General features: G+C 39.1%; 1 protein-coding gene across 1 annotated transcript in view; it reads left to right on the top strand.

Annotated features, from left to right (window-relative positions):
* Nucleotides 1–69: 69 nt before the first annotated feature.
* Bves (blood vessel epicardial substance) overlaps nt 70–13,210 on the top strand; it is a 45,622-nt gene continuing 32,481 nt past the window's right edge. The window contains exons 1-5 of the mRNA XM_008850294.3: nt 70–348; nt 3,903–4,139; nt 7,997–8,121; nt 10,743–10,930; nt 11,760–11,868. Coding sequence (XP_008848516.1) covers nt 3,914–4,139; nt 7,997–8,121; nt 10,743–10,930; nt 11,760–11,868 — 648 coding nt within the window. The 5' untranslated portion in view covers nt 70–348; nt 3,903–3,913. The remainder of the gene's footprint in view (nt 349–3,902; nt 4,140–7,996; nt 8,122–10,742; nt 10,931–11,759; nt 11,869–13,210) is intronic.

Raw genomic sequence — 13,210 nt, 5'->3', positions numbered from 1 at the left:
CACCCGCGGGGGCGTCCTCGGGCTGCGCGTGCGCGCTGCGCCCCGGCCGGCCGCGATGCCTATTTTAGTCAAAGTGGCTGCAGCCGGGAGCCGGTCCGCACCGCGCCGCCGGGGACCTGCCGCGGGCCCGTCGGGCCGCCGCCCAAACTTAAGCCGGGCCCGCGCGGGGACACCGGGTGAGGAGTCGGACGCGGGCTGCGCGGGAGGGAAAGTTGTGGCCGCCGGAGACACTAGTCCGGAGCGCCCGCGCCGCGTCCTTGCAGACCTCCGGTCCCGCTCCGCGCCGGCCGCCGCCGAGCCCTCGGTCCGGGAGGAGAGAGTAGACGTCGGCCCCGTTTAAAGAGCCAGGTGAGCGGGTCCCGGGCGGGTGCGGCCGAGAATCGCCCGTCCACTCCGCGCCCTCCTTCCTCGGCCTCTGGGAGACGGGCTGTGGCCAGACAAATCCCAGAAACTGCCGTAAGTGCGAAAAGATCCTTAGCAACGCAACGCCGTTTGCCACGAAAATGCGCAAAGATTCAATTAAAGTAACAGAAGGACTCGAGTCTGCCAACACGGCTTTTACTCGTTGGTGTTTATGTTCACTTCTGTAATCTGGTCAAAGTTTACTGTTGGCTATTTAGACTTGCAAACACCTACTTGAAAACCAATAGATAGGCACGATTTTACTATAAGTAATTGAAGGAACTAGACTTCGAGGCTCTAATGAGAGAAAGATAACTTTCTTTGATTTAGTCAATTAATCTGAAAGTTTACCCGTTCACCCACCAATCTAACCTCACTAGAATCCACCATTCATTCTCTGTATAATGGCAGTTCAGTGTAAGCTACCTAAATTCAGTTAAGTAATAATCAAAGTAAGCCCAAGCCTGTTTGACTAATGACTAAATATTAAAAAAAAAAAAAATCATTTAACTGATTTTTTTATGGCAGGTGAGAAACACTTGAAAATAGACATTTTAAATATTAGTGTATCTATGTAGCAGTATGAAATTTGTACACCTTTAATAAGATGTAATGCATCAAAACGTGGTCCTTTAAATGAAAATGGCTATTAAGACTGGTGTGACGTCTCAACAGGTAAAGGTACTTACTTGCCCACAAGCCTGATGATTCCAGCTGCATCCGTAGTACCCACATGGTGGAAGGACAGATTTTCTGGCATGTTGTCCTCTGACTTCAACGTTCCCACACACAAATAAATATTTTATACTTATCAATATTTTCTGGTTCTTGAGGCAGTGAATTGTAGTTTTTCCATCCATTTTCTGTGAGCTGAAATGGATGCTTTTAATGCCATTTTTAGAACTTTCCAAAACCTGAGAATGAACTACTGTGGATTAGTAGGCAGTACAGGTATAATATGATCAAGTGCTATGAGGAGTGTCAATTTATTACACGAATCTGTTAGAGCATTAACACTTGAATGAGTTTTCAAGACCATGTAGTTCAGCTGCCGCTAGTCCAAGGGCAAAACAAATTGAGGAGGGAAGCAACTTTCCAAGGCATAGCTCCCTGGTGGCTTGTGGTATAGAAGCTGACTCAACCTCAGGAAAGTCTTTATGACTAAAAAGTGAAATTTTAAAAAATGTTGTTTCTGTGCCAGCCCATCTGGCCATTCCTCAGTGGCAGATCTCTAAAGGCTAGGCCTTGAAGTATGAAGATTGAATGCACATCATCCCTGCTTCCTGAGGACATTGGATAGTTGGAACAAATTAGGACAGTGGGAGTACAAGCTCATCCAAAAGTGTGTTTGCAGTGCTGGTTGTTACTGACTTACATGTTAATTTGCTTATGCGTCATAGAGGACATTTAATGCCATTCTGACTTGTAGACATTGGGAGGTGAATTCTGAGTTGAAGCTCAAAAGCAAACACTGTAAATATAGCTATTAAAGTATTATACGTCTTGACAGGACTGTATTTTTATCAGTTAAGGATTTGGGGGCTGGAGTGATAGCTCAGTGACCAAGAGCACTGGCTGCTCTTGCAGAGGACCTGGGTTCAGTTTCCAGCACCCACGTGGCAGCTAACAGCTGTCTGTAACTCCAGTTCCAGGAGATCCGACAGCCTTTTCTGACCTCAACAGCATTTCACACACAGGTGCACTTAACATACATGAAAGCGATACACTCATACACATAAAATAAAAATAATTAAAATATTTTAAAGACTTTTGGGAAGTAGTTGAATTCTCATTTTTCTTTTTGCAGAAAATATTTATGTCAGCTGTTCCTATTTGTGAGCTATTTCAGAATTATATAAAGAAGTCTTTTGAGTGGGTGTGTAGCTAGGTGGTAGTTCTTCCTTAGTATGCTTAAAGCCTTATGCTTGATGCCCAGCAACACAAACACGAATAATAAATAAATAAGAAAAGACTAAAAGAAAAAGAAATATTTGGTTCACTCATTCATATTTATAAATTTATAATTGCCACCTTAAGATATACGAAGTCCATTCACATATATCTGTCTAACGTCCTTCCTTCCTACATATAAATTGTACACTTAATACTTTTTAATTTGTAAGATGGTACCAACTAGAATTATTTGAGAATGAAAATACTTAACTTGGAGAATAAGACAAAAGGAACTTTAAATGTTATTTTTATTTGTTTTTTTGTCTTTTTTGAGACAGGGTTTCCCTGTAGCCCCAGCTGTCCTGGAACTCGCTATGTTGACCAGGCTGGCCTCGAACTCACTAAGATCTGCCTGCCTCTGCCTCCCAAGTGCTGGGATTAAAGGTGTGCGCCACCACACCCGGCCTGCTTAAATATTGTTATTATTATTATTATTATTATTATTATTATTATTATTTTGGTTTTCCTTTAATCAAAGACGAGTGAATAAACATAAATACAGCACAATCACGTCAGATCATTCTTTATATTGTGTGCCCACAGACCAGTGAGCAGTAATCTGAAAGAAACTTGTGGTCAGCAGTGAATCACGTTCAGCTTTTCCTTCCCTTGCTCAAACTTATTATTATTATTATTATTATTATTATTATTATTATTTTGGTTTTCCTTTAATCAAAGACGAGTGAATAAACATAAATACAGCACAATCACGTCAGATCATTCTTTATATTGTGTGCCCACAGACCAGTGAGCAGTAATCTGAAAGAAACTTGTGGTCAGCAGTGAATCACGTTCAGCTTTTCCTTCCCTTGCTCAAACCCCCCCCCAAAACCAAAAAACCGAAAAAAGCAAAACTCATCAGCACGTACTCTCCTGTGACAAATGATTCAGACATACATAATGAGTGCAAAGCAACTGTTATTTTTAATATAATATGTATTTGTTAGTGATGTGTGTTGTTAGTGTATAATGTGCACATATCATTGTGGTATGTGTAGTGCAGTGATTGGATGGTTTAGAGCCTTCTAAAATATTTTTAGCCTTTAAATAGTAAATATGAGGGTGTTTATTTTTATAGTATTCAGAGGATCAGTTTTTCACAGTTCTTTTTCCTGTGCTTGGATTCAGTCACACCAGTGTGAATAGTTGGGAGATTATACTAAACAGTTGTAATTGCTGTGATCTGTCAGTCTCAGTATTTGTCTCTTAGACTTGCTTAATTCCCACTTACGTCAGGAATCTATATATTCATATATAAGCATATGTGTGTGCTTATCTGGGAATAGTTGCACACTCTGTGGAATATTTTATATACTTTATTTCATCATAGTGCAAATAGGGGATTATTATCAAGACCTGACAGATAAAGAAAAGGATATATTTAGTGTGTGACAGAGCTGGACTTTGAACCTATCTAATTCATAAGCACTGAAGAAGTCTTTTTACCAACGTTTGTTTCATAAAGTAATTTGCCATGCTGCCAGTCATAGGAGTGATAAGTACAGTTGTCATGTTATGATCATCCTTTTGTATATTTGTTTTTACAGGAATTTTCAACATGAATTATACAGAGTCCAGCCAATTGGCAGAATCAGCTGCAATAGGTTTTACATCTGAGTTAGAAAGCATTACACCTGTGCCTTCCAATGAACCCACTTGTGAAAACTGGAGAGAAATACATCATCTGGTTTTTCATGTAGCAAATATTTGTTTTGCAATTGGTTTGGTGATTCCAACCACTCTTCACCTCCATATGATACTCCTTAGAGGGATGTTATCTATAGGTAAGACACCTGAAGTTTTGCATAGCTTCTTTTTAAAAATATTTTATTTATTATTTTTAGTGTATGAGTGTATTGCCTGTATGTGTAAGTGCACCTGTGTCATTCAGTACCCATAGCGATTAGAAGAGGGCATCAGGTTCCCTGGAACTGGAGTTACAGATGGTTGTTAGTCACCATGTGGATGCTGGGAATCAAACCCAGGTCCTCTGCAAGAGCAGTCAGTACTCTTAACTGCTGAGCCATCTATCCAGCGTCTTGCATAACTTCTATAACTGTACTTTGTATTGGGAGATTCATAGTATTCCTTGTCAGGTTTATAGTATACCAAGAAATGAGTCTTTGCTATCCAGTCAGCAATCTGTCAGCTAGCTTAGAACACAGGCCCTCACGTCCCAATTTGGATAAACTGTATATGCTTTCGTGTACTGTTCAAGTTTTTATATATCAGAAAATCTATTCATGTATGAGTGTGTGGACTTGAGAATCCAGTTTCTTGCTATGTAACTTGGACAAGTGATTTAACTTTTCTACCACTTCAGTTTCCTTTTGTGTCAAAGAAGAATAAAAATAAAGCTACCTTCTAGAGGCATTGAGAGAATTAGGTGAACGTGTATTAGAACAGTGTCTGGAACATAGTAAACACTACAGTCTAAACCATTATTATTTGAAAACACACTTACAGTGGCCAGTGAAGCACTATCGGGAACGAGATCAATTTTCAATATACAATAATTCAAGTTGAAGATTTATATAACATGTATGTAATATATGAGTATTTTTGGCCCTATTAAGTTTGATTAAGCATGTTAAATTTATTCACATCAAAATATTGAAACAATGGAGTCAACTATTTTAGCCAATGATTATTGAAAGAATTCTTTAGGTGATTTCATCCCAGATTATCTATTTAGTTGCATTTTTGACACCTATAATATGTCAGGCAAAGACCGAGGAAGGCAGTTTCCATCTTTGTAAAAACAGATGGACAGTCACAGTGTATCCAGTCTGCACTGCAGGCTTATACCCAGTGCTCAGGGCCAGCAGAGGTGGTAGGCTCTGTAGGAAGGTGAAGCAAGGTCATACTGTAGATATGATAGTTCAGCTGGCTTTTGGAAATTGACCAGGCTTTCTCTGAGTTTGAGCATGTGGTACCCTGGTGAAGGGCACAGAAGAGAGGAAACTTTATCATACTAGGGCAAAGGAAGGTTTAGGCTTTTTGTTCCTACGGATACAGATAGTACAGAAAGAGACTGAAAGGGTATGAGGAGTCAGCTTGTGGGATGCCTGTGGCTATGTGACCTTTAAAGAGGTTGGGATTGCAGAGCAGGACGTTGCAGGGATAAACTCAAACCCAGTTATTAATTTTAAGAGTTTTGGAGGTAAAATGGATCAGAGCTTGTTTAGCCCAGTACTTTCTTCTATAAATGAAGAAACAGACCCAGGCAAGCAAAGTGATTAGTTTATTCAGACCCTCTCCAGTCATTCTGATGAAGTCTAACATTGCAAATGTGGAAAGCTAGCTTTTGTGCACATTGCATTGATAGATTTGTATCGTGGTGATCATTTTATTTTAAATTAAATATATACATTCACCTGCCTACCATAAAATTAGAAGATTAATATATTTTACATAGGGCAAGATAATTGATAAGAAAAATACAGGAAGATGCTGGTTGATGAATGGATAATCACCAAGGGAAAATTCAGGTCAGTAAAAACTTTTGGTAAAATGTTGGAGTTGGGCTGTGGATGCTGCTCATTTGGAAGGGTGCTTACCTAGCACACGTGAAGCCCTGAGTGCCATCCCTAAGCACGTCATAAACCGGGTGTGGTAGAGCACATATATAATCCCACACTCAGGAGGCAGTAGCAAGAGGACCAGGAGTACAGACTCACTCACCCTCAACTGCATTAAGAGTTCAAGGTCAACCTGGACTACATAAGACCCTGTCTCAAAACACCAAAGGAAAATAAAAATATTTGAGCTCATCAGTAAATCAAGAAAATAAAAATTTTTAATATTATTTTATATAATAAAATATTCTTAATTTATCAAATTAAGAGTTTTCAAATTTTATAATATTGATAACTTGATACTGGTATTCTCAAGTAGGTTTATAACTTATACAAACCTTTTGGAAAATACCTCAATATTATCTGACACTGTGAAGTTCATTTCCTTGATTCCCTTTCAGGTAATCCAGCCTAAGTAAACAAGCACAAATACAGATTTGCTTTTATCTATAAGGTTGCTTTTGCTACTTATCAAACATCATGCCCCCAAGTAGGTATGGTAGTGCATGCCTGTAATTCCAGCATTTAGGAGGCTGAGGCAGAAAGATTTAGAATTCAAGTCTAGCCTGGACTACTCATCAAAAAAACACAACAGGGGTTGGGGTGTTGGAGGGATGGCTCGGCAGTTAAGAACACTTGCTTCTCTTCCAGAGGACCAAGTTTGGTTACCAGCACCCACATCAGGCAACTCACAACAGACTGTAATTTGAGCGTCAGGAGATCTAACACCATCTTCTGGCCTCTCTGGGCACCTGGACACATGTGGCCTACATTCACACAGACACACAAACTACATAAATAATAAAAATCTTTATCCTTTATTTTTTTATTAATTTTATTTTATATGTATGTGTTGCCTACGTGTGTGTACGTGTATCTGTGTTGTTCAGCGCTGGTAGAGTCAGAAGAAGGCGTTGAATTCCCCTGGAACTGGAGTCACAGACAGTTGTTAGGCACCATGTGGGTGCTGAGAATCAAACCCAAGTCCTCTGCAAGAACAGCTGGTGCACTTAACCACTGAGTCATCTCTCCAGCCCCAAATAAGTAATAAAAATCTTTTAAATGGATTTTAAATCTTTTAAAAAATAAAACATGAAAACTAGGGCTGGTCATGGAACTCAGTTGGTAGAGTGCTGGTCTGCAATCCCAGACTCAGGAAGGAAAAGGAGGAGGAGGACCAGAAATTCAGGGTCATTCTTGGCTGTAGACCAATACATGAGATCCTAGCTCTGACAACTAAGCAGCGTGTGTGTCCCTGTCCCTGTCTCAAATTCCAAAATATCACCTACAGGAGGTATATGATTGAACAAATTACGTTTTAATTGATTGCCATTATGAAGTATGCTTACAAAGAATTTTAACAAGGTGGGAAAGTCATTGCAGTAAGTATAAGATTAGACTTGAAGTTGGTATACACAGTAGATTTGCTCTCCAGTGAAACAGTATGGAAACCTTAAGCCGGTATTAAATATCAACTTTAGTTTTCTGAAACTGCTCATATTTGGGGCTTTTTCCCAGATGGCTCAGTGGTTAAGAGCACTGACTGCTCTTGCAGAGGACCCAGATTTGATTCCCAGCACGCAGATGGCAGCTACGAACCGTCCTTAACTCCAATTCCAGGGGAATCCGAAAGCCCTCTTCTGACCTCCACAGTGTTGCACGACACGGGTGCACTCACGTGCATGCAGGCAATACACTCATACACATAAAATAAAACTAATAAATAAAATATTAAAAAAATATTTTCTAATCTGGTGGGTTGGCTACAGGGGTGCAGATGGGGAATGAAGTGGGAATCTAAATATGATTAATGCTTACTGTAGGAAATGCATAAAATTCAATTAATATACATAAAAAGTTAAAGATATTTTCTATAGAAATATTCTTCAGCAAAGCCTGTATTTGGGCCTGTGACTTTTCTTTTTCAGTTAAAACTGAAATTTAATGTGCTATTCAGCTTTAGTATTTCTAAAAGATGTCTGAATTATATACAGGGGCTAAATTTATTTAGCTTCTTACTGAAGCTGTTCTAAATATCTAACATTAATTTTGTTATTCAACAGGATGTACCCTTTATGTTGTCTGGGCCACTCTCTACCGATGTGCCTTGGATATTGTGATCTGGAACTCTGTGTTCTTGGGTATCAATATTTTGCATCTTTCATATCTTTTGTACAAGAAGAGACCGGTAATTACTAAGTTATTTGTAAGGGTGGTTTTAATTATAGAACTTTTTATTAAAGTACTTTGTTCAGACGAGAATGAACATATTACTTCGTTAGTCCTTTCAGTATAATATTTCTGCAGAGTGGACTTTCTGTTTATGTAAGCCTGAAAGGAAAAACACTTGAAATCTGTTTTACAGATGAGTTTTTAAAACTTTGAATCAGTAGAGGATGGAAAACGCGAATAGTATTTTCTTTCTTAGGTTTATTATGTGATTATTTCCTTGTCTGCTGATACTCAATTATTTGGGAATAGCTTTGCTTAGTAATACAGTTACTGACAGGCAACTTCCATATCATACTAATGATTTGCATATAGTTCATTCTGTTTTCTTAGTGTAATGACTGTATTTTTTTTCCTGAGACTAAAATAGTCTTATAAAGAAATCAACACTTTTGGTAGATATTCTCAAAAATACCAGAACTTGCCATTTCATTTTCAACTCTGGTTTCTCTTATGTTTTCTAATACTACCAAAACCAAAAAGACTGAACATGGTGATGATGTATGCTTGTAATGCCAGTATTTCAGAGGCTGAAACAGGTGGATTGACAATTTGAAGCCAGCTTGATCTGCATGGTGGGTTCAAGGCCATCCTGGGTCTAAAAATGAGACCCTATCTAAAAAACAAAAACAACTACAGCTGGACTCCAAGAAACCATACTGTACTTCTTTATTGACTGTCTTAAGTACATTCAGTAAACTAAGACAATGCAATGCTTGTCCTAATCCTATATTCAACATAGAAAACTATTAGAAAATAAGACAATTCACACAGAGAGATACAAATTGTCTACATTATGGGCATTCCACTCCACCATAACCACTGCAGAGCAACTCAGTCTGAGCTGCTTTACTCTGTTGGTCAGGTTTTCTAGGTTGGCCATTTAATAAGCAGTCTGAAAGTCGCAGTGATGCATAGCAGCGGTGGGCTTTTTTCTCACCCACCTTACCTGTTGACTGGCAGCTGTGTGTGAGCTGTGATCTCCTCCTGTCATCTTCTTCATTAAGATGAATAAGAGACCCTGAAGGGCCTCTGCTAAAGCACTAGGTTCACTTTGGGCTGTGCATTCTCATGGCAGAGGAAACAAAGTCCAAAGAGAAACATCTAGTGTCTCCTAAAACATCTGCTCACAAGAAACAAAAGTCATTTCTGCTCGTACTTCATTAATCAGAGCCAGTGACATGGCCAAGCCTGCCAATGTGGGGAGTAGGGTAGGGTAAGGGTGTGCATAATTCCCTCGCAGGTAGAGGGACAGCAAACAATTGGGAGCAATAATATAATCTAGCACAGTTTCTGTTGTAATGTTTTAGCCCCCATGCCTGTTGGCCATGATTGGCATACACAAGGTGCTCAGAAAATGTTTTGATAAACAGATGCCTCCAAAAGAGTATTTGGATGACTTCAGGAAGAAACTGGGTGTTGAGCTGAGATGCAGAGTGTGCGCAGACCATGAATATATGCTAGGTGCTCATTACTGTGGGGCTGGAAGTGGGACATGTTTGTAAAGAAATTATGTTAAATGCTTCTCACTAGAGCCTTGGTGTAGAGGAGGCAGAACATTGTAGTAATAAGGAACACAGTTCCTAAATATCAGAACTTTCTGGAAACCCAGAGTTTAAAATTCCTAAGTTATTGATGCGATTGAAACACTAGATGGATCGAGCATTTAGCATCTATGCTCCTGTTTCTTCTCAGACTGTCACTTTAGAGCGCCACCACCAACAACAAATACTCATTCATCACAGTGGGACAGTGGGACATGCCTGCTGACATTTGGTAGAAGCAGCTTTTGTGGTCAGGGGCTGCAGGTCTCATTATGTTCGTGCCAGACCTTTCTCTGGGACAGAGTTCATTCACAGTGCAGGACAATTTTCCATGTACCCAATTAGTGTGGCTTCCAGACACACTCCTGCACCCACACATGGGGCACGACCTGGGAGGCTCTAACAAAAGAGGCAATTAAGACATTTGGCTTTTCTGTTTCTCCAGTAGCTAGCCGTATTCATCAGCTGGCTCTCCATTCTGTGGAGTGCATTTTTGCTTAGGATGAAAGTGCTACAGCAGAACTTTTACTTTACCTGAGAATGCATAAATGTAAGGCAGCAACTGCGGCTGTGCGTGCTGGTTTTCCTATATTGGAGTAGTAAATAATTATCTGGAGATAAAATCCTTAATGTAGATACAACATTGTTTTGTACATTTGTTTCCACAGTGATTCTTATTTTCTCCCTATAATAATTAAAAGTTAAGGTAGTGTCTTTTGGTGAAACAAAGGTACTGTGTTATTTACAGAAGGTGCTAAGGCCAGGAAGGCACATATTTTGACAACATTCAAAACTGCACAACTGTTTCATGTTCAGTAGAAGGAAGTGTGAACAATCTCCCCTCAGCACTTCAAGTTCAGTTTAACTGCTAAAGTGCCTTTTTGGCAAATAAAATATAAATTGATATCACTACTTACCCTCTAAGACCCCATTGACCTAAATACAACAATGGATTTGTTTATTTTTGAAACCATATTAAGACCTCCAAAGTTTGGGGACTGCTTTAATACAGGACCTTGGAATTGCTGTCTTTCAGGTCAAGATTGAAAGGGAGCTCAGTGGAATCTACAGGCGATTGTTTGAACCACTCCGTGTGCCTCCAGATTTGTTCAGAAGGTTAACTGGGCAGTTTTGTATGATCCAGACCTTGAAAAGGGGCCAGACATATGCCACAGAGGATAAAACCTCTGTTGATGACCGTCTGAGTATTCTTCTAAAGGGCAGGTAAGGAAATAGGAATTCCTTGATTGCCTTTAATATTCTATAGCCTCTAGGAAGGAAATACATAGTAAGAAATGTTGCCAGCTAATGTGGGAAGCAGTCACAGTGTGTTAGTAAAGGTCATTTTACAACTGAAATTTGGGATGCTTTCAGGCAGCGTCCTAAAAAGCTAGCTAGAATCTAGTGCCCTGAATCTTACTGAGACGAAAATTTCCCATAGTCAATCTGTTTTAACCGTTTTCATGAGTGAAAACTGGAAAAGTTTTAAATTCAAGAAGCTTATGCATGCTACAGAGGTGATTTTCTTAATATCAAAAAATATAATTTGTGGGACAGTGGGTTTTCTGAGTGGAGAAGCAGTGTGCATTACATGGCTGTACGTTATTACTTTGCCCGTTTGGTGGGTAAGATGAGGTCTCAAACTGCTGGGCTCAGCTGACTTCTGCGGCTTCAGCCTCCAGAGTAGCTGGAACTACAGGTATGTGTCGCTGTGCCTAGCTTAAAGTACAGCTATTAATAGCATCCCTTTCCTCTCAGAAGTCTCCAGTGTACAAATTGCATAGTCACTCCAACTATAAAAGTGAGGATAATAGAGTTAACCATTAGAAGTCAAATGTCTGGATTAATCCTGGGTGATAGGTTTGTTGATGTTTTTTGAAATAAATATTTGTGCCTCTGGAAGTGCTTTTACTTCTTTGTGGAATCTTTAAAACTTTAGCAAAATCATATTCCTATGAAATACATAGTATACTCGGTGACATAGGGACTATTTTGTTACTTGTGAAATGTTGCATATTTACATAGTTGTTAACATTTTGATTTCTGTTACCAGAATGAAGGTCTCCTATCGAGGACATTTTCTGCATAACATTTACCCCTGTGCCTTTATAGATTCTCCTGAATTTAGATCAACCCAGATGCATAAAGGGGAAAAATTCCAGGTATGGTTGACTTTTAAGAAGATTTTGTGGGGCTGGAGAGATGGCTCAGTGGTTCAGAGCACTGACTGCTCTTGCAGAGGACCCGAGTTCGATTCCCAGCACCCACATAGCAGCAATGAACTGTCCTTAACTCCAGTTCTAGGGGAATCCAAAGCCGTCTTCTGACCTCCACAGCATTGCACAACATGGGTGCACTCACATGCAGCCAATATACTCATATATATGAAATGAAAATAATAGAATATTTTTTAAAAAAGATTTTATATCTCATTCAAATGACTATTAGTTAAAAAGTGGCCATAATTTATTGTAAAAGGAGATCACCACATGACATACTAGTATAATGTATAATCCTTTTTTTTTTTTTTTTTTCTTGATCTTTTTGAGACAGGGTCTCCCTGTAGCCCCAGCTGGCCTTGAACTCACAGAGATCCGCCTGCGTCTGCCTCCAGAGTGCTGTGTCACCACACCTGGCCCCATATGATCCCATTTTTAAAAAACTTAAAATAGTATGTTTACGTTCCCAAGTAAGAGTCTGGGAAGGCTTCTGGTAATTAAGCCCTGGTATTGACACTTATTTCTGAGATGTGAATTTGCTATTTTGTGTTCTAAAATATTTCTGTAATATTTCCATTAAAACTTCTATCATTTTTATTATAAGAAAAAGGATAATATCACTTGTAGGTGATTCATATTCCTATAGTAGTACATCATTGGCTGCCAGAAAACTGGCTTTTCTCTAGAGAACTTAGTAATTGTGAAAAAATTCTAATTGCTCTTTTATACCTAATGAATATGTTTACAGGCAAAGGAGAAAATTTCTCACAGTGGCAGCAGTTCGAATGTGGATTATTCCATTTCATTTTTTTGTGTTTCTTAAGTTTTTTAATTGCTCTGTTATATTGCAGTTGTTCTGGTTCTTTCTAAAAGTTCCCAGTCCTTCTGTTGTATTTGTTATTCTTAGGAAGGTAGTCAAGAACATGAGTAAAAGTGCCCTTTAGTGTCTCCCTCTGGGTAAATGGCAGTAAGAAAGTAGTCTGAGTACAGGATTGCTTTTAGCAAGACAGGACACATTTAGTAGGAAGTGGAATTGAAGAGAATATTATCACCTGAGGAGGGAGGGCAGGTCAATCAAAATCAATCTCTCTGTCTACAGATGGATATTTTTATTAGCCAGGTCTGAACATTTTGCAATGTATACCTGTTTGGAAACATTACATTGTACCTCATAAATATATACATTATTTGTCAATTGAAAACTTACCAAAATTTTAATTGGTTTTTGTGAATTTCATGCAATATATTTTGATAAAATTTAGATTCCCCCAATCTACACCCTCTT

This window comes from Nannospalax galili, unplaced genomic scaffold (genome assembly GCF_000622305.1).
Source record: "Nannospalax galili isolate Female #2095 unplaced genomic scaffold, S.galili_v1.0 scaffold324, whole genome shotgun sequence".
In the NCBI taxonomy this organism is placed as follows: Eukaryota; Metazoa; Chordata; class Mammalia; order Rodentia; family Spalacidae; genus Nannospalax; species Nannospalax galili.
This window is presented reverse-complemented; position numbering and strand designations above follow the sequence as displayed.